Raw genomic sequence first — 19,774 nt, 5'->3', positions numbered from 1 at the left:
CGGCGGGGAGGCCTGGGGCGGGGGACTGCTCAGAAATGCAGAGGAGGAGGAGGGCTACAAGGAAGATGACCGTGGTCACCAGGGGCTGTGAGATGCTCGCAAGGTCACTGAGCCCCTCCAGCCAAAGGCTTCCGAGACCATCGCCCAGAGGCCCATTACCCAGGGCTCATCCAGCCTCACCCCTCCCTCACTGACCCCACCTGGGGAGCCTATCCTCCTACCCCCAGGTGAGTGGGGGAGGGGAAGGTGGGGGACGGCCACTGTCTCGCCAGTAAGAGCTGGACCCAGTGCCCAGCTCCCACTTCTGCCTGCCTGGGAAGGCAGGGTCACACGGCTAGGAACGGAGTAGGGACGGGCTCTGAATCCGGCACCTTCTCGCCTCCAGTCTTTCTCCAGCCACCTCCAGCTCAGAATCCTCAGTGCCAACACCACTTCCTCTGCGAACAATGTCAGAGCCATAGAGCACCTCAAGGACAAAGGAGCGGAGCCCACTCCCTTTGCAAATAAGGAAACTGAGGCCCACAGGGCAGAACTGACTTGCTCAAAGTCACAGAGCCAGTTCAGATCAGAACCAAGACTGGAACCCAGGTCCCCTGGCTCCAGCCCAGGGTCCTTTCCCCCAACACTGCACTGAAAAGAAAGCCCAGATGCTCCGGTTCTGTAACATGGCTTCTCCTCTCCTCCTTCTGCTAGGACAGGCCTCAGTCGATCAGCCAGCTCACCAGTGACCTCCTGCTGCTTGGCCAAGCACGCCAGGCCTCCCTTTGGGACCTCTAACCCGCACCTGACCCCGCTGCTCATCTCTTCCTTAGCAGCACGACTCCTCCTCCACGTTTCCCTCACGGTTCGTTCTGTCTCCCTCGTTGGCTGGCTGTGGACAGCCAAAGGTCCCCGCAGGTGCAGCCCCTTCTGCTGAAGACCAGATTCCACATCCCACTCCCCCATTCTAGCTCTGGCAGCCCAGGGAACATCCATCAGCTGGTGGAGGGGAGGGCTCTGGGCAGGATAGGACAGTGACACCCTTAAGGCACAGCCGTGAACCCAAAGGCCCTGCGCAGGAGCTGAGCTGCCCAGGGGAGAGCCTGGACCACAGACTGCAGCCCGCTGAGCTCCTGAGCCATCCGCATCTCTCTCCTGTTCTGAGAGTCGGAACCCTTCAGTGGGTCTCACGGGTTTGTCTATGCTGGCACCTCTTGCCTGCCCTCTCTAATAAAGGAGCAGCCCTATCTGCTGTCTTCCCCGTGAATTCCAAGGTTCAGCATGCAAATAGTCCCCCACCCATAGACTCTGGCCGAGGACACCCTCCCAGACAGGTGGAAATGACTAATCTTCCTTCAGGAAAAGGGGCTGCAGCCTCTAATCCCAAAGTATGCCGGCAGCCTGACTGGCTCCAAGTTCCCAGGAAGAAGGTTCCACGTGAAACAAGGCCCACTGTTCTCCCCAGGCATCCATGCATCCCTCACGTGACTGGTTCATGAAAGCCCTGCCAGCTGGGGAAAGTGCTCACCGCCCTGGGAGTTTCTAAACCTTCTCAGAGACATAAAGGAGCAGAAAAGTATAGAAAAACAACTCCTTCTTGAGAATTTTTTTTTCTTGGTTTTAGAAGAAACAACTTTGGGTTTTTTTTCTGCCTTTCAGGCTTCCCGACGTCTAAATATACCAAGCATAATCATTTATTGTACAAACCAAGTTATGTACAATATATGTTTATCTTGCTAAACTAAGAGAAAACTACTTTGGATCTGTAAGGGGTGCCAAAAATATTTCATAGTTGTTTCCCTAAAAATATTACAGTATATTTTCATTTCCCAGAAATCGAACCCCCCCTAATTTTTTTTTATTAGTCTCTGCTTTACAACAAAGTGAATCAGTCATACATATACATCTGTTCCCACATCCCCTCCCTCCTGCGTCTCCCTCCCTCCCACCCTCCCCATCCCACCCCTCCAGGCAGCCACAAAGCACCTAGCCGATCCCCCAGCGCCACGCGGCCATCCCCCACCAACCATCCACCCCACGCCCAGCAGTGTATACACGTCCATGCCTCTCCCCCGCCCCGAACCCCCCCTAATTTTTATATCAGCAAGTACCTTGGGCAGCTTATGCCCATTTCTTTTTCTCAAAGTGGTAAATATCAACTTCCAATTTAATAGCACCTGCTTCTGTAAATGTTTCCCTGCAACAGACAGGTGGTATTTCCTAAGTAATATAATTAAAGCTTCACTATTGTAGAATGTTACTTATGCAAATATTTTTCCAATTTTCATGCATCAGAGCAAAGTTGAATTCTTATTCAACAGGCTAAATCAAGCTTTAATATTATTTTTTCCACCTCCTCTCTGAAATCTTCCAAACACGTTCTGAACCCACTTATTGCTGTCTACCTGCAATTTTTCTTCAACTTGTCATCCATTTCATCTTTTACCCCCAAAAAGAATTGCCAGTTACAGACTTTCATAATCCTAGTACTAGGATTATGAAAACATCAGCCCTCATCCGCTTGTATCCTTCTACAGAGAAGAAAGAAGATAACATTTTTCAAAACTTGTTACATATTTTCCTACCAAAGGGTTTCATGATTCACGTGCTCCTGGATTCTTCTGATTTAAAATCAACTTTGTCGCAGTGAACACTGTGGTGCATGTCCCTTTTTGAATTATGGTTTTCTCAGGGTATGTGCCCAGTAGTGGGATTGCTGGGTCATATGGTAGTTCTATTTTTAGTTGTGTAAGGAACCTCCATACTGTTTTCCATAGTGGTTGTAAGCAATTATACTCCAATAAAGATCTATTAAATCAATCAATCAATCAACTTTGTCTATTCCTATTCCCCATCCCTCCTCAACTCAAGGAGGTAAGATAGAAAATCATAACTCCACGCGCTTTTTTTTTTTTTTTTTAAGGTCTATGCTTCTTTAGCAGAATGGGCTCTGTTTTGAGGATGGGAGGGTGCAAGGGACAAAGGGACCTGCTGGATGAGGACTGTCACGTCTTGGCTGCCCTTTGCAATATGAGAATTCAACATCAATAAGAACTTCCTTGCAGGTGACCTTCAGCTATCAGTGCACTATCAATGCAGAGTGTCGCTGGAGAAATTCAGAAAACCCACAGATCAGCCCAACAGCAGCTGAGTTGGACACATGATCCACCCCCAGCTAAATGGCAATAACTTCAGCTAGGTAACTGGCAAGATAAATAGATCTGAGAACCAGTCATATGCATACTTAGTACACATCAGGGAAAAAGGACCACGTGAATCTCAGACATTAAAAGCAAGCTTCTCGGGCTTCCCTGGTGGCGCAGTGGTTGAGAGTCCGCCTGCCGATGCAGGGTACACGGGTTTGTGCCCCTGTCCGGGAAGATTCCACATGCCGCGGAGCGGCTGGACCCGTGAGCTATGGCCGCTGAGCCTGTGTGTCCGCAGCCTGTGATCCGCAACGGGAGAGGCCACAACAGTGAGAGGCCCGCGTACCGCAAAAAAAAAAAAAGGAAGCTTCTCAGCAAACAGAAAGGGATGGTGAGAGCACTGCGTGGGCACTGGGAGTTCTGGGCCCAGCACTGCTCCCTGGGCAGGTGCTGAAAACACTCTCGGCCTTAAATCCTTCGCTGGTAAAATCAGAAGGCTGGGCAAACACTGCACTTTAAGAGGCAACTCCAGTCAACTTGTAGTGACAGCCTGGCGAGCTGTGTTGAGAAAAATTCTGAGTCTGCAACTGGGCTCAGGAAGAGAATTTCATGTTCTACTGGAGATGCCTGCCACTGACCCGGAATAAGAAATGCAGGTATTTTCCATCTCAGAATTTTAAAATCTCTGTGCTCCATTCCTATCCTAGGATTCTTTATGATATGTGAGAGAAAGCACCCAAAAACCAATCAAAAGAGAGACAAAGGGGCTTTACAAGCTGACTAAGTGATAATCAATAATAATAGCTAACATTTATTAAACAGTATGTACCAGGAACTGTTCTAAATACTTTATATGTGTTACTTCACTTAACTGTCATGACAAAACCCAGTGAGGTAGGCACTACTATTAATAATTCCATTTTATAGATAAGGAACCAGGACACATTGATGCTCAGTCACCTGCTCACAGATTTAAACTCAGGTAGTCTGACTTCAGAGACTTGCTCAGTCATACGCTAGGAAGGAAAGGAGGGAGGGAGGGAAGGAAGGGAGGGAGGGAGGGAAGAGAGGGAGGGAGGGAGAAAGGGAAGAGTAAAGACACTGGCAGGTGGCGTGGAGGACACCACAGCAACCTCAGAAGTTAAGGCAGAAGGGCTGGCAGTGCCACACAGGGGAAATGCAGGCCCAGCAAAGGCTGTGCGGGCTGAATTCTATCAATTCCATGAGTGCTCGTGGGGAGGGTGAAGCAAACTGCCATGACTGGACACTTGGGAGCCACCTCTGGCTTCTCTGACAACCTAAGCTGGAGTTCACAAGGCCAACCCAGACAAAGGAGGCATCAAAGAAAATACCAGCTGTGAGTTGCAGATAGTTCAACAGACGTTCCAGAAAGGGTGAGGTCGGCTGGCACAGAAACAACGAGGAAGGCTTCAGGAAAGGGATGAGGCTGACAGGACGGGCAGGGGCATGAACGGCAGGCAGAAGGGTATCGTGAGCCTGCAGAGCAGCAGTGAAGAGTTTGAGGAAGACCAGCCCGAGGGACAGGAGACCCCAGCTCCGGTTCCCCATGGCGAGAAGCGACCGTGAAGCTACTGCTCTCTGGACAGTCACTCCCAGAGTTTCTACACGCTCTTCTGCATCTCCTAGCAGCCGGACTGCTTCCTGGCTCTTTGTCCCCCTCCCCACCACCGCCAACTAGGGTAGAGGGATTTAATTGGGAGGATGTCCCCAAGTCAACCAAACTCTGAGAATTTACCATGTGCAGGTATCGGGCAAGGCACTCAGGCAGAGTTCTCAACTAGGGATCCACGGACGGGTGTCAGGGGCCTGTGCACCTCCCCAGAATATTATGCAAAATATGAGGGGGGAGGCAAATTTCTGGGGAGAGGGTCGCCAGTTTCCACATCAGATTCTTACAAGTGTACACAAGCCACAAAAGGTTAAAAATCTCTGCACCAGGGAGACCAAGGGGAAAGTGCCCAGGTCCGGCACTCAAGAAATGCAATCTCGTGGGGGAAGACAGACAAACAGAAATAACTCAGGCAAGGCAGCCTCTGAGAAGTACCCTAACGGGGTACAAAAAAGCAGAGTGAGGGAGGGGGGCAGAGGTTCATTCCAACGGGGATGCCCATAGGATGTGCTCCCCACACCCCAGTTTTGGGATCCAAGTTTGCAAAGAAGGAAAAACAGACATTACAGGAAGTCCCCGACATATGAACCTTCAAGTTGCGAAATTTCAAAGATACAAACGTGCGTTCCATCAACGTCAGGCGTGAGTGAAACTGCAGCTTCCTCCGTCTCCTGTTGCTGACAACCCTTCAGCTCTACCATCTCCCACCTCCTCTCCCTCCTCCAGTCAGTAACTCTTCCTGCCTGTTCACTCGATGCCAGCCCCCGTGTGCCAGCTGTCGTGCTGGACTACTGTATCTTTCAAGGGAACGTACTGTAAGATTAAAAATGTTTTAAGTTTTGGGTTTATTTGGTTTTATGTATTAGTTGTGTGAAAAGTATTATAAACCTATCACAGTACAGCACTATAGAGCCGATGGTGTTAGCTGGGTACCTAGGCTAACTTTGTTGGACTTAGGAACAAATCGGACTTACGGAACTCGTTCGTTTGTAGAGGACTTACTGTATTACTTCTCCCCAAGCCTAGACAGAGCCCCTGGCCAGAGCCCCTGGCTCAGGTACTCCCAGCAGGAGGGGGAAGGAGGACACTGCTCCAGGACTATGGGAGGTGGCAGGAAGATAACTCTTCCTGGAAACGAGCGCTGACCCTGGTCCACCCGTCCCCCCTCTGCCAGCTCCCATCCTCTGAATTCCTGGGGTGCTTGTGGCACTGACCCTCGGGAGCCCCTCACTCTCCCGGCCTCAATTCTCCCACCCTCCATCCAAAAACTTTGTGCCATCACCTGTTTCATTCTCTCCCAAGACCTCACCGCCATCTGAAATTCTCATCTCTTTGTTGAAGTGTTCATTACCTGTCTTGTCCTCATGAAATGTAAGCTCCATGACAGCAAAGCCCTGAAATGTCTGGTTCCCTTCTCCATCCCTAATACCTACAACACTGCCTAGCACATACGCACACTCACTACATATTTGGTGAATGAGTGTCTGTCTCCTGTCCCTTTGTATGTATTCTCTTGAAGGACCAGCACGGCATCCCAGTCCCAGAGGAAAGTGTAAGAAGAAAGAGAGGCACTTTCTTCCCCAGAGACCACTTCTGAGACACTGGATGTGCAAGGCGGCCCTTAATTTAAATGATCACGGCAGAGCATAGCCAGAGGACCACATGTGAAGCCCAGAACTTTAGTATCCTATCACCTTCTGCATCAACAATACTGCCAAAGTGTCACGTGTTTCTTTGACAGGTCTCAGCTTTCCTGTCACCCTCCTCAGCTAGGCACTCATCGCCCACACCTTAGGTCACTGCAGTGACCACCTAGGTGGCCTCTGTCGCCAAACCATCTTACGAACCTCCAGCAGCTTCATCTGCCAATAATCACTGTTCCTAGGACATAAAAGGTGTCCACAGACTGCCCTGCTGATCCAGTGGTAAAGAATCTGCCTTCCAATGCAGGGGATGTGGGCTCGATCCCTAGTCGGGGAACTAAGATCCCACATGCTGCGGAGCCACTAAGCCCACATGCCACAACTACTGAGCTGGCGCGCCTCACGAGAGAGCCCGCATGCCCACGCTCTCTGGAGCCTGTGCGCCACAACAAGAGAGAAGCCCAGGTGCTGCAACGAAGACCCCGCAAGCCGCAACTAAAGACCCGACACAGCCAAAAAAAGTAAATAAAATAAATTTTAAAATAAATAAAGAACTGCTTTAAAAAAAAAAGGTGTCCAGTAAGTGTCTGAAGAATTAAAGCATGAATCCGTGTATGAAAATAAGAAACGCTGCCTTCATCATATCAAATCCCTGCTTTCAAAAATCTATGTTGCAATACAACAAACTAGTGAATATAACAAAAAAGAAATAGACTCCCAGATAAAGAGAACAACCTAGTGGCTGCCTGTTGGGAGAGGGAAGCGGGGAGGGGCAATAAAGGGGTAGGGGGTTAACAGATACAAACTACTATGTATAATAAAAATCAGCTACAATGATATATTGTACAACACGGGGAATACAGTCAATATTTTATAATAACTATGAATGGAGTATAGCCTTTAAGAACTGTGAATCACAACAGACTCACAGACTTAGAGAACAGACTTAAGATACCAGGGGGGAAAATGTGGGGCGGAGGGATAGTTAGGAAGTTTGGGATTGACATATACACATGGCTATATTTTAAATGGATAACCAACAGGGACCTACTGTATAGCACAGGGAACTCTGCTCAATATTCTGTAGCAACCTAACTGGGAAAAGAATTGGAAAAAGAACAGATACATGTATATGTACAACTGAATCACTTTGTTGTACACCTGAAACTAATACGACATTGTTAATCAACTATACTCCAATATGAAATAAAAAGTTAAAAAAAATGTGAATCATTATATTGTACACCTGTAACTTACATAATATTGTACATCAACTGTACTTCAATTGAAAAAAAGACATAAAAAAATTCTATATTGCTCTCTATCAAGTTCAAACGCGCAGCACCCTGGCACTCGACTCTGCAATCACGTCCACCCTTCCAATTTCATCTCCTTCACACTGTGGGAGCCTCTGCCCTCAGGATCTGAGTTCCCTAAACTTTTAGCTAGCTTATGCTAGACACCCCCTCCAAATAGCCACCTTTGCTTAGACATGCACACACACCCCCCAATAACAACAGACTCTTGGAGCTGGAGGAGGTCTTAAAAATTCAAGCCATGATATGTATATGTATAGCGGATTCACTTTATTATAAAGCAGAAACTAACACACCATTGTAAAGCAATTACACTCCAATAAAGATGTTAAAAAATAAATAAAAAATAAAAATAAAAAACTTCAAGCCAGAGCTCTTCTTTTGGGGAAATACAGCAGAACACTAAGAAATGCTGCATAAAATTTGACAAACTTCTTATTTACATAGCTAAGGGCTCCATAAAGTAAGGGCAATCTCCAGGGGTCAAAACATGAAGATGTGAACATTGGTGCAGCTCTAGATAACATACTAGGCAAAATTAATTTTAGAGTATTAAACACAGAACAATTTTTAAAAAGGAACCAAATCTGAAGTAGAACCAAGTAAAACTTACAGATATGAACAATACAGTCATTGAACCAAAAGAAAACATGGCGTAGATGCCTCTGCCTCAATGTCCCTCCCTAATTTTCTACCCCTCTTTGTGCCTATGCAGCTTGCCTGCCTTCTGTTGCTGGAAGTTGTTCACCTGAGATGTGCTCTCAGCCTCTCCCTTTTCCCAGCCCTCTGCTCAGCTGAAATAAAGCAGCAGAACCAGGAACTGAGAATTCACCCTGACACTCTGTGCCTGGCTCCTGGGGAAGCCTTCCAAGTCCTCACCGCACCCCCCCCGCCCCGGATCTTTGGCTAAGAGGTGGTGGTGAGAGGTCCAGAGATCAGCTGGCAGGCAAGGGGGCTGTGCATGTGCACAGGCCTGCAAACATCCATTTGGACCCCGGTTGGCAGGAAGGGTGGAAAGGAGAGGATCAGGGGATTTGTAAGAAGATCTCAGCAGAGAGGCCTTTAATCTTTGAAGCAACTGCTTGAATGGAGGCCACATGGTCAGGGATGACCTTGGAGGCCAAATAGCCAGAAGCGCTGGGATAACTGCCACCCCTCCACCAGGCAACTGAGTCTTGAAAGACCGGAGCCCAGAGTCCAAAGATGGACTGGCCCTTTGGCCCCTTTGTGACACGGTAGTGGCTCCAAACCAGACCCGGAAACAAGCATCCCATTGAATGGAAGGCTGCGAAACTGAAGCCCTCAAAAGAAACAGGACCTGTGCAAGCACCCACGATAAGTCAGCTTCAGAGCTTGGATTAAAACAGAGATAAAGCCCAGTGTTCTTGCCTCTGAGTCCCGGAAGTCCTCCGAGCATACCCAGGGACACGCAGTAGAGCGACAGGCTACGTTGCCCAACTGCTGAACTTTGGTGCCCTGGCCCGTCGCCAAATGGCTCTCATTCTCCACAAAACCCTTGACTTCTAACCCACCCCTCCCCATCAGTGCAGATCTGTGTCTGGGGTGCAGACAGAAAGATGGAGGATGGAAAAGAGACTGGTGGCAGAATGTGCGTGTGGTGGCAGGTGCGGGCGTGGATGGCCTGGAGACGGTGGAGGGACCGGGCACAGCTGTGTCACGGGCCAAGAAGCTGGAGAGACAGTGGCAAGAGGGCCTGCTGAGGAATGCATCTCCATACTCCTGCCTGCCAGCCTTTTTCTAATTCCTACCAGATTGTAAACTCTGAAGGGGAAGAAATGGGAGCCAACTCTCTCCTAGCTCCTGACATGTGCAAGGCTTATGTTCAATCTAACTGGGCACTTCACATGTGCAAGGCTGGCTAAATCTTATCGAATCGAATCATAAGAAAAGCTCCACAGGGAGGTCATATAACCCCATTACCCAGATGAAGCATCTGAGGCTTGAAAAGGAATAAGTACTTTATACAAAGTCCTGCAGCTGGTGAGAAATAAAGCTTGGATTCGAACCCTGCCCTGTCTTTAAATTCCATAAGTTTTTCCAGGAATCATCAATGCTTTTTATCCCATTCAGTCCCCCACAAAAAACTAAATGCTCCATAAACATTTTACTTAAGTTTTAAAATATATCACCTCTGCAGCCATTCAAGATTTGCAAAATAAAAAAGAATTGGAAACTACACATCACTCAATTTCCTGGGCATTTATACGGGCGTACCTGGCTTTACTGCAGTTCGCAGATATTGGATTTTTTTTTTGATTCAAACAGAAAGTCACAAAAATTATAATCATCCTCACCAGTTCACTCAGTCCCATGTAATTAATTTTTTTTCATCTTGATCTTTTGTTAGCACTTTTTTGAACTCATCAGTTTTCCATTAGAGTTCTGAAGATGCTTATTCATTCAGTTCAGCAGTATAGTCAGTTACCAGAAACCTGTGCTTGTCAGTCTTTTCCATGAATTCCCTGAAGATGAAACCCTTTTATAGGAACATTTTTGCAAAAGCATCAGAGTACACCCAGAACTGTCTGTAAATGACAAAAGACTTAAAAATGACCATGGTTAAAGATTTGATGAAAGTTCATAATAATGCAATTGACAAGGAAATTTAGTTATTTCTGAGATATACATTTTAAAATAATAACTAGAATTATGACTTATAACATCATACCAGAACATATAAGATTTTTAGGAATTTCCTGTAATGTCTGAAATATTTATATTAACATATTTCCATACAAATAACCCAAAGAAAGTTTAGTATTAGTTTCTTTTTTAATTTTTTAATTTAATTTATTTTTTTATACAGCAGGTTCTTATTAGTCATCAATTTTATACACATCAGTGTATACATGTCAATCCCAATCGCCCAATTCAGATACTGGATTTTTTACAAATTGAAGGTTTGTGGCAACCCTGCGTTGAGTGTTGAGCAAGTGTATCAGCACCATTCTTCCAACAGCCTTTGCTCAGTTCGTGTCTCTGTGTCACAGTTTGGTAATTCCCACAGTATTTCAAATTTTTTCATTATTATTCTCTTTGTTATGGTGATCTATGATCCGTGATCATTGATGTTACTTACTTTTTTTAATGATGTCTCTATTACAAAAAGATTATGTCTCACTGAAGGCTCAGATGATGGTTAGCATTTTTGTAACCAATAAATTTTTTCCCTGAATTCGACCAATAACGTGTTTTTGAATGAAGGTATGTAGATTTTTTTTTAGACATAATGCTACTGCACACTTAATTGACTACAGTATAGTGTAAACATAACTGTTATATGCACTGGGAAACCAAAACATTTGTGTGACCCTCTTGCAATATTCACTTTATTGTGGAGGTCTGGAACTGAACCCACAGTATCTCCCAGGTCTGCCGCTATAAAATCCATGGTTTGTCTGGAATATCATTTCTCTATTCCCACCCCCACCTTTCCTTCTCCTTTTCCCACCTTGGGCCCTCTTCCCAGGTCTTGGTGCCATAAAGCGCAATTCCACCTGCAATGGCTTACAGGATCTTAGTTCCCCAACCAGGGATCGAACCTGGGCCCTGGCAGTGAAAGCACCGAGTCCTAACCAGGGAATTCCCAAAAACACAGTTTAAAGGAAGAGAAGAAATGGGTAGGAGGCAGATAACACCTCTTCCCCTGGCCTGTTTTCTCATCTGTTAGTAAAGGGGCTGGACGGATGATGTTTGTGACTTTCTGCATCCAGAAGCCACAGCTCTTCACACTCCTGGTCCCCCCACTGGCCTGGGGGGAGGTCAGAAGCCCAAAGGACAAACTTGAGGTTCCTGGCCTTCCTGGCCAGTCCCCTCGGTTTTTTAATTAGTATTGTCAGGGGTGCCCCAAGCTTTATTAAATTTTCCTTACATTTATGTCATTGTTTCCAATGACAGTGGCTCAGGCCCCAGCATGTCAGTAAATTCAAAGTTTTTGATGTCTGCTTCACACATAAGGAGGTGAGAATTTATTTTTGAATGTCATTCAATTTTTCAATACCTAAATAGACTAAAAACAAAAAAAGTCAGGAAAATAATAATTCATGTTTTGGGGGGTTTTTAATCTAGAATTCTTTCCAGAATCCAGCATCTGGTTATCACAGCTATTATACTTTATTTTTTCTTTTCAAGAATCTCTAGGTCAGAGTAGTGGGATTATAGGTGACTGTCAGTTTCTTCTTCATACTTTTATATATACCATAGCACTTTTATTGATTTCTTTATGCCTTGATTTGGTCCAGAAAAAGTTAAAGTGGCTTGCAAGTACCACAGAATAGAAGATGACATAAACTAATAGTAGTTGTGGGAAAAAAAGAAAAAGACAGAGGAATCAAATTGGTACCAAAGTGAAAATCATAAAATCTTTTACACTTTTTTCCAAATGAACCAAAAACTGAATTCTAAAGCTTTCTAGTAACCAACACAAAGGGAGAAACCTGAGTGGTTATATAATGTACACGGCCAATAAAAAGGAAAACAAACGGATTGCTCAAGAGAAAAGAGCTAGTTCTAATATCAAGATCAGAAGAAAAGTTCTCATCACAAGAAAAAAATTGTAATTATGTGTGATGATGGATATTAACTAAACGTATTGTGGTGATCACTTTGCAATGTATACATATATCACATCATTATGTTGGACATTTTAATATGTCAATTATACCTCTAAAACTGGAAAAAAAAATAAAGACCAGAAGAAACGTTTCTGGAAGGTTCTCAAACACAGGATAAGCAATGACTCTCAATCCCATCCTTGGAGAATTTCACAGGGCTATATCTCATAGCACTTAGGTCCTGGGTCTTGCCCCTCCTTAAGTTATTGGATCAGTGGTACTAGGTGCCTAATGCACAAAAAGGTAATTTTATAGGGGTTAATGTGGTCCAGATACACAGCGATGATCTGGTATAATGAACATGTGTTGTTTTTATAATCATTTCCATTGTGATTCTATTTCCATAAAGTATACAAATAGACTATATTAATCTATGCTTATGGTAGTGACAGAAATCGCTGGTACCATTGTTTCTTCATCAGGGTGTTCGTGACAAGGGTATGCTCAGTTTGTGGAGATTCATCAAGCTGTACCCTTACATGTGCATTTTTCTGTACATGTAACATACTCCCATGGGAATTTCCTGGTGGTCCAGTGGTTAGGATTCCGGGCTTTCAATGCCAGGGTCCCAGGTTCGATCCCTAGTCAGGGAACTAAGATCCCACAAGCCACGTGGGGCGGCCAAAAAAAAACGAAACCAAACCAAACAAAAAAAAAACCCCAACAAACAAAAAAGGTACTTCCATGAAAAGTAAAACAAAACAAAACAAAACAGGGACCACATGGACAATTTGCATGCTTATTTTCGAAAAATGTTGGTCAATGGTAAAAAAAAATTTTTAAGTTTAGCATAAGAAGTAAATTACATACTAAAATATCACAGAGATTAAAAAAAATATTTATTTTTGCTCATCTCATGGATACTTCTAACACTGAAAGCAGTGCTTGTTGGAACCTAAGAGTCTGTAAAAATTTAATCTATCCGTCATGCTTTGCTCAAATGTATAACATATTCAGCCCAGGACCCTTTATATATACCCCATCCAAACTACTCTCACCCCTTCCAGTAGTACTTTTTATATCAGGTAACATATAAATCTATTAATTGTGGATCACAAGGTCAAAGGAGGGTTGTCTGAAAGCTCAGAACGTATGCTGGGCCTAGCTGAGACCTCATCATCCTCGGATAGAAGGAAGCGTGCTCGTGGAAATTAAAAGGGTAGGATTTGAGAGCGGTGGAACTCGGTAGAGAAGCAGACAGTCAGCGGCCAGCTGCAAGAACAGCCTCCAGGCCCCCTTCCAAAGCAAACTCTGCTCTGGCGGCTGCTCTGCTGCGCTCCATAAAGCCCAGGCCAGGCTCTGGGGCCTGGAAAACTACTGCAGTGCACCACCAGCCACTCCTAAAGCCAGCACAGAAGTGGCTGCTTCAAAGGCCTCGTGCTGCAAAGCAGTCAGAACCGTGCGGAGCATCTGGACACCTCCCAGGACAGGGGCGGCCGGCAGCCCAACCACCACCGAGCAGGAGATCGGGGCCTCAGCCCACACGAGGATCCCTGGGTGACAGCAGGATAGCGGGGCCGGCTGTGCTGCTGGGATTCTGCGGCCACGTCAGAAAGGACTAGAGAGACCAGGAAAGGAGAGGCCAAGGCTGGGTGAAGGCCCCTGTCCTCACACCCTGTGGTCCTGGTACAGACGGCGCTGGTCCAAAGGAAACATACTTTTAATAGGAAAAGCACTGACGGCTTAATTCTTATCCTTTGCATTTGTGTTTAAAGGCTATTGCTGTTTATATGTATTATGGTACGAGGAACAAGAATTCCTAGGTTCTATTCTTGGATCCATCACTGATAAGCCAAGTATCTGCCAGTGGAAAATATCAGGTGCTTGGAAATGCAGAGCTTACCATCCATAACCAGAAGGTATTTGAGTGCCTAGTGTTTGCCCTGAATTGAATACTGGCTTGAAGTTCCATGCAGCAGCCAGGTGGCCAGAATGGCAGCATAAAGAGAGGTAAGTAGGACAGAGGAAAAGGAGCCAGAGGCTCCATGGGAACAAGGGGCAGCCCAGCCAGGGTGACATGCGACAGGGACCCGGGCCCAAGGGGCCCACGAAGCAGCTGTGCTGCCCTCCACACTTGCCTCTGCTCTGAGGCTCAGTTCTAAGCCACAGCCTTCCCGCTCTGCCACACATCTGTCTCATCTGTTTTTCCCTCTCTCCTGGCCTGCGTCTCAGATTACCGTTCTGCCCTGAGCTACCTCTGTCACTGGAGGGTTTGTCTCCCTTCCAAATCGGAATGTCTGTGGTGACCCCGGGAGCCGCAGGGCCCGCCTGACATCTGTGGCTATGCCACCGCAGCCCACTCGGAGTCACTTAGGAATCGCAGGGGCCAGCCGGGCAGATGTGTTATAGGTTTCAGGCTTGGAAACACCTTGGGGTTTAGCAGGTACACTGGACACTTAAATGCGGACATTGCAGACCCAGCCTTGTGAGATGTGGAAAGAGGCTGGTGTGCACCACCATTCGGCCCTGGCTCTGTGGCCAGCTGTGATCGCTTGGTTCCGGCACCAAGCTGGTCTCAGCAGCAGGTCAATTATAGAGCAAAGAACCTAGAAACCATTTTAGTCCAGACCTCTGCCCTCAGGCAGGACGTAGCTAATCCAGTCTGAACAAATGGGTATAGCTCATTAAAAGCTGCCAGGACGGGGTCTTTAACTTCCAATAATAGTCTGTGCCCAGGGTTGCTTTCAGCCAGTACACACCGATACACCTGTGCCAGTTCTCAAAATACTGGAACACTTATGAACGTGTCGGTATATAGTGAATGCCCCAGGCCCTCTGACTGTCCCACTAGAGCCCTGACCTGTCCTCAGGAGAGCTCCATGACCCAGCAGCTAAAGACTAATGCCAGCCACAGCAAGGAACCTCCCGCCCCATCCCAGCACCACCATCCATACCAAAGTACAGTATGGTTAAACAGCTTGACTATTTCCCTATCCATTCTACAACACTACCTTATTCTAAAACTTTCGACTGCTTTCTCTCATCTACTGAATAAACGCCACCCTTTAAGGTTGTTATTCAAAGTCTTTCACACTATGGCACCATCCCCTATCCTCCTTCACACCCTCTGTTTCACCAAACCCAGATGCTCAACATTTCCAAACACTAACTTTTCCTTGACTATTGGTCTTGGCTTCTGCTGCTCTCTCTGCTTGGAATAGCTTTCTCTTTCTGCGTCCACTAAAGTCTTACCAACTCCTCAAGATCTCCTGAAATGTCACCAATTCCATGAAATATTAGTTGAAAGAGCCGTGTCTCATTTCCAGAAGTGTCACAGCAACGTGTAGGTTCTACCTCTGTAAAACTTAATGGTTGTCTCCTATTACGATTATTCTCATACGCACCTGAACTCCCCTCCTAGAGGGAAAGCTGTGAGAGGCAGAAACCATAACAGAGCCATCACCACATCTAAGTGACCGAGCACAATGCCCTGCTCGAGCTATGTGCTAAACAAATACTTGTTTAAATGAGTGAGTATGAAGCCCGCGCACCTAGAGCCCGTGCTCTGCAGCAAGAGAAGCCACCGCAATGAGAAGCCCGCACACCGCAACTAGAGAAAGCCCGCACGCAGCAACAAAGACCCAACGCAGCCAAAAATAAATAAATGAATAAATAAATTTATAAAAAATAATAACAAATAAATAAGTGCGTGAGTGAGTAAACAGCTCTCGTTCTTTTGTCCAAGGGACCCATTCTTCTATCCATGAACAGTTTCGGTGGCTTCTCCCTGAAGTTACTCCAAATGTGGTTGTATCTTTTTCTACAGATAGAGCCCAAACTGCGTATCACCCATCTCAAACTACGGGGTTATTCCATAAGAAGCAGGAAGCACGCTCCCTGTCATTACTTAACCACTCTGGAGTTTGTAACTACCAGCTCTCCATACACTTCTCCCAGCACCAGATCAGGGCGGCAGTCACAAAGGGACAGGCAAATGAAAGGTTCTTGGTAACGGAGGCTGGCCTTATAGATCACAGGAAGGCTGGTGGTGCAGTGAGCTGGCAGGGGCTGCTAGAGAGAGGCAGGGTGGCTTGCTGGCAAGCAGAGCCAAGCTGGGGCTCTGGTTGCTGCTGTATGCCAGGGTGTATGGGAGGGAAGGCTAGCAACCCTCTTACCGCTCTGCTTTCTAATCCCTCCTTCCCCACTCTCCCTCCAGAGGAATGGCTGGGAGTAAGACCTATAAGACAAGACAGGACTTTGATGCATGATGTCTGAGCTTCTTAAAAACAAAAGGTGGGGGACCAGGAGCCAGAAAGCACAGCCACTGTCTAAATCTCATTCCAAAAGGAAATCAAGGAAAGAGTAGAATACGATGGGACAGCCCGGCATGACAAGCCACCCTGATAGCAGGTGGGCTTCAGGGTTCTAAGAGGCTGAGAAGAAGATACAAGGGATCCATCAGTGCCCAGGCTTGGACCCCCGTTATAAACAAGTTAGGGAAATGGAAAGCCAATTCTGGACTAGGAAGCTGAGAACATTCTTCTGGAGAAGGGTCAGTTTGGAAAAGGAAACAAAGAATAAGGAAACCCAGTCAGAAAGTGAAGATTCATCTAGAAGGGAAAAGAAACTGACCCAGGAATTGATGGCTAAGGATGAGACAGCCAACAGGAGACAGAGGTTGGGAGCCAGGTGTGAGATGATAGTTATGGCAAACTGCTTCCAGACTCTGAGGAGAAAGCTCACTTGGGGTAAAGGAAAAGTATGTGCTGGGGGGTGAGGGAGGCGGATGGGAGGCCATTCATTTCAGGGTCACAAAGCAACTGCTTTGCTCTCTGGTTTTGTTTTTTTTGGCCATGCCGTAACATGTGGTATCTTAGTTTCCTGACCACGAATGGAATCCGTGCCCCCTGCAGTGGAAACGTGGAGTCCTAACCACTGGACCGCCAGGGAAGTCTCTCCTCTCTGGTTTTAATCTGTGCAGGGGACTCCACTGGCTACCAGGTTAACAAGATGGTGGTCAAGGAGGTGAGAAGGGAGATCCCTCCCAGCGCCTCCCATCCACCCACACTCCACCTGGGCTCATCCACGGGGGACTCTCTGAGTGGCCGTGGTATGGAAGAGTGGATACACTCTGTCTTTCAGAGGAGCGAGAAAGGCTTGGGGAACTGAGGGAAGGCAGATTGGTCTTCAGAAGGAAGAACTCTTCCTACTTGAGACCTGTGGACCTGACTTGGGAAGACCCTTCCTCGTGGTGTGCTGGGCTCCCTGACCCTGGAAATGCTCAGGCGGGGAGATCACACAATCGTAGTGTTCACATTGAAAGGAACCAACTCCCTTCTTCTACCTGAGAAGCTGCCATTTGCGCCTGCATTTCCCAACTAGTTAGCGTCAGAACCAGGAATGGAAGCCCAGTCTCCAAACACACAGCCAGAAATATTTCAGCAGCCACAGAGTGAGAGGTTCCGCCATAAATACCCATCCCTGTCCTGAACCAGCTCAATTACTGACCCTAGTAATTCCCTGTCTTTGGCCACAAGAGGAGGCAAAGCACCACACCCAGCCCTGGCCAGAACAGCTGACACAAGAACTTAGAGCATCCTCTCACCAGAGTTTCATCAGTCGTCCCTTAGGTTTCCTGAAAGGGGGAATGTCTATAATTCCATATGTTGTCTGGAATTATAAACCTCCACCCTTCAGGCTTGGGAAGGGCACCTAGTAGTTCTGGGAGTTTCTCTTTTTTCCAACTATTGCAGCGACCTTTTACACAGTGCCTGACACTTCGGAGGTTTTACTTCACTCCGTCAGTAGTAAACTGAAAATCACCTCGGACAGGCATGCCTGTTGAAGTAAAAAGAGAAAGAGAGCATCCCCTCCTTTTTTCTAGGAGGAAACTGAGACACAGAAAAATTTAGTGGCTCTGGCTCCGTGGAAAAAGAGAAGCAGGAACCTACCCACTGCCCGGCCCACTGAGCTGCCCTGAGCAGGGTCTGGGGGTTCAGCTCATTCCGCAGGGTTCCCGAGGGGGGCTGCAGACAACCCGCTGGGGGTGGGGGGTGGCCAGGACCAGGAGAGGGGACCGCTCGAGGGAGGTGGGAGACTTGGAGGAAGAGGAAGGGGCTGGGAGGGGAGTGGCCTGTGGGAAGCTGGGGAGGCGAGTGGCAAACGGCGGTATCTTTAAAATAAAGGACCCCTCCCCGAAAACGCCGCAGGGGAGCAAACGGAGCGAGCCACGGAGAAGGCGGGTAGCAAAGTTTGGGTCGCGCAGACTGGAGCGAGCGGCCTGGTGGAGGCGGCCGAGGGCGCTCCAGACACGGACCTCAGCCGGCGTGGACGCGTTTCTCTGGCACCGGGTCTGCGAGCCCAGCGCGGCCAGGGGTGGCCCCGAGGCTCCCCCGGCTTCCCTCCCGGCTTCCCGCCCGGCACCTGGAGACCCAGCGAGGTGAAGACCGGGTCTGAGATGAAGACCGGGTCCCTGCTACGCGCCTGCCGCGGCCCCGGCGCTACTCACTCCGGTTCAGGGGGTTCCCGCCGACCTGGGCCGACGCCGCCAGTTCCAGATAAAGAGTCCAGAGCCCCACGGACACCACGGCGAGCAGCAGCAGCAGCCGGAAGCGCCTCCGCAGCAGCTTGAACGGGCGCAGGAGCAGCAGCAGCCGCGCGGCCCGAGGGCCCCCCATGGCGCTGCGCCCCCGGCCCCGGCCCGGGACGGCTCTCAGCGCCGCGCCCCGGCCGCCAGCCCCGGCCGCCCCGCCGCGAGGCGCCGGCTCATGCTCCTCCCGAGGCCCCGCCGGCTCCTGCTCACGCCCGGACGTAGGCTCGCTGCCGGCCGCCCCGCCACTCCTCACTCGCCGCCCGCTCTTGGGCTGCCCATGAGGAGGCTACCCAGGTGCGCCTCCCCGCCCCGCCCCGCGCCGCGCCCCGCCCCCTCCCGCGCCGCCCGCGCCGCCCGCGCCTCCGCCCGCCGCCCACCGGCCCCGCCCCCGGCCCCGCCCCGCCCCCGCGGCACAGGTGGGCCCCGCCCCCGAGCGGAGCCGGGATGGGGACGGCCGCTCGGGCCTCGCTGGTCAATCCCCGGCGCCTCCGCCAGCCGGGGGTGCGTGGGGCAGGTGTGATCTGCACTCTGCTCCCCAAGCACGAGTGAGGTCGAAGCTTTGTAGACGCGGGGCGCGGGTCGGGGGTAGTGCTGGGGAGGCTGCGGCTTGGGGCGTTTCGTGGTCCGCAGCGACCCTACTCCTGCCTTAGAGTAGACATCGGAGCTGGGGAACCCTGGCGCCTCAATTCAGCCGCGGTCTCCTCTCCCAACCACATCTCCAAGAGACCCTGGGAGAGTTATACGGCCCCCAGGGTAAACACAAGTAGTTGCTCCCAGACGAGGATGACAGAGCCTGGGGGGAGAATGGATGTTGGAGGGTTCCGAGGAAAAATTACAAATCAGAAAAGAAACCAACAAAACGACAACAACAAAAACACAAACTCACTTCCAAAA

At 48.5% G+C, this 19,774-nt stretch overlaps 1 protein-coding gene across 2 annotated transcripts in view; it reads right to left on the bottom strand.

Annotated features, from left to right (window-relative positions):
* B4GALNT3 (beta-1,4-N-acetyl-galactosaminyltransferase 3) overlaps positions 1 to 19,115 on the bottom strand; it is a 95,472-nt gene extending 76,357 nt beyond the window's left edge. For both annotated transcript variants that reach the window (XM_079714306.1, XM_079714307.1), the window contains exon 1: positions 18,797 to 19,115. In XM_079714306.1, coding sequence (XP_079570432.1) covers positions 18,797 to 18,965 — 169 coding nt within the window. In that variant the 5' untranslated portion in view covers positions 18,966 to 19,115. The remainder of the gene's footprint in view (positions 1 to 18,796) is intronic.
* Positions 19,116 to 19,774: the final 659 nt, after the last annotated feature.

The sequence above is a fragment of the Hyperoodon ampullatus genome (assembly GCF_949752795.1).
Source record: "Hyperoodon ampullatus genome assembly, chromosome: 11".
Taxonomy (NCBI): domain Eukaryota; kingdom Metazoa; phylum Chordata; class Mammalia; order Artiodactyla; family Ziphiidae; genus Hyperoodon; species Hyperoodon ampullatus.
The sequence above is the reverse complement of the archived record's forward strand: the minus strand, read 5'-3'. Positions and strand labels throughout refer to the sequence as shown.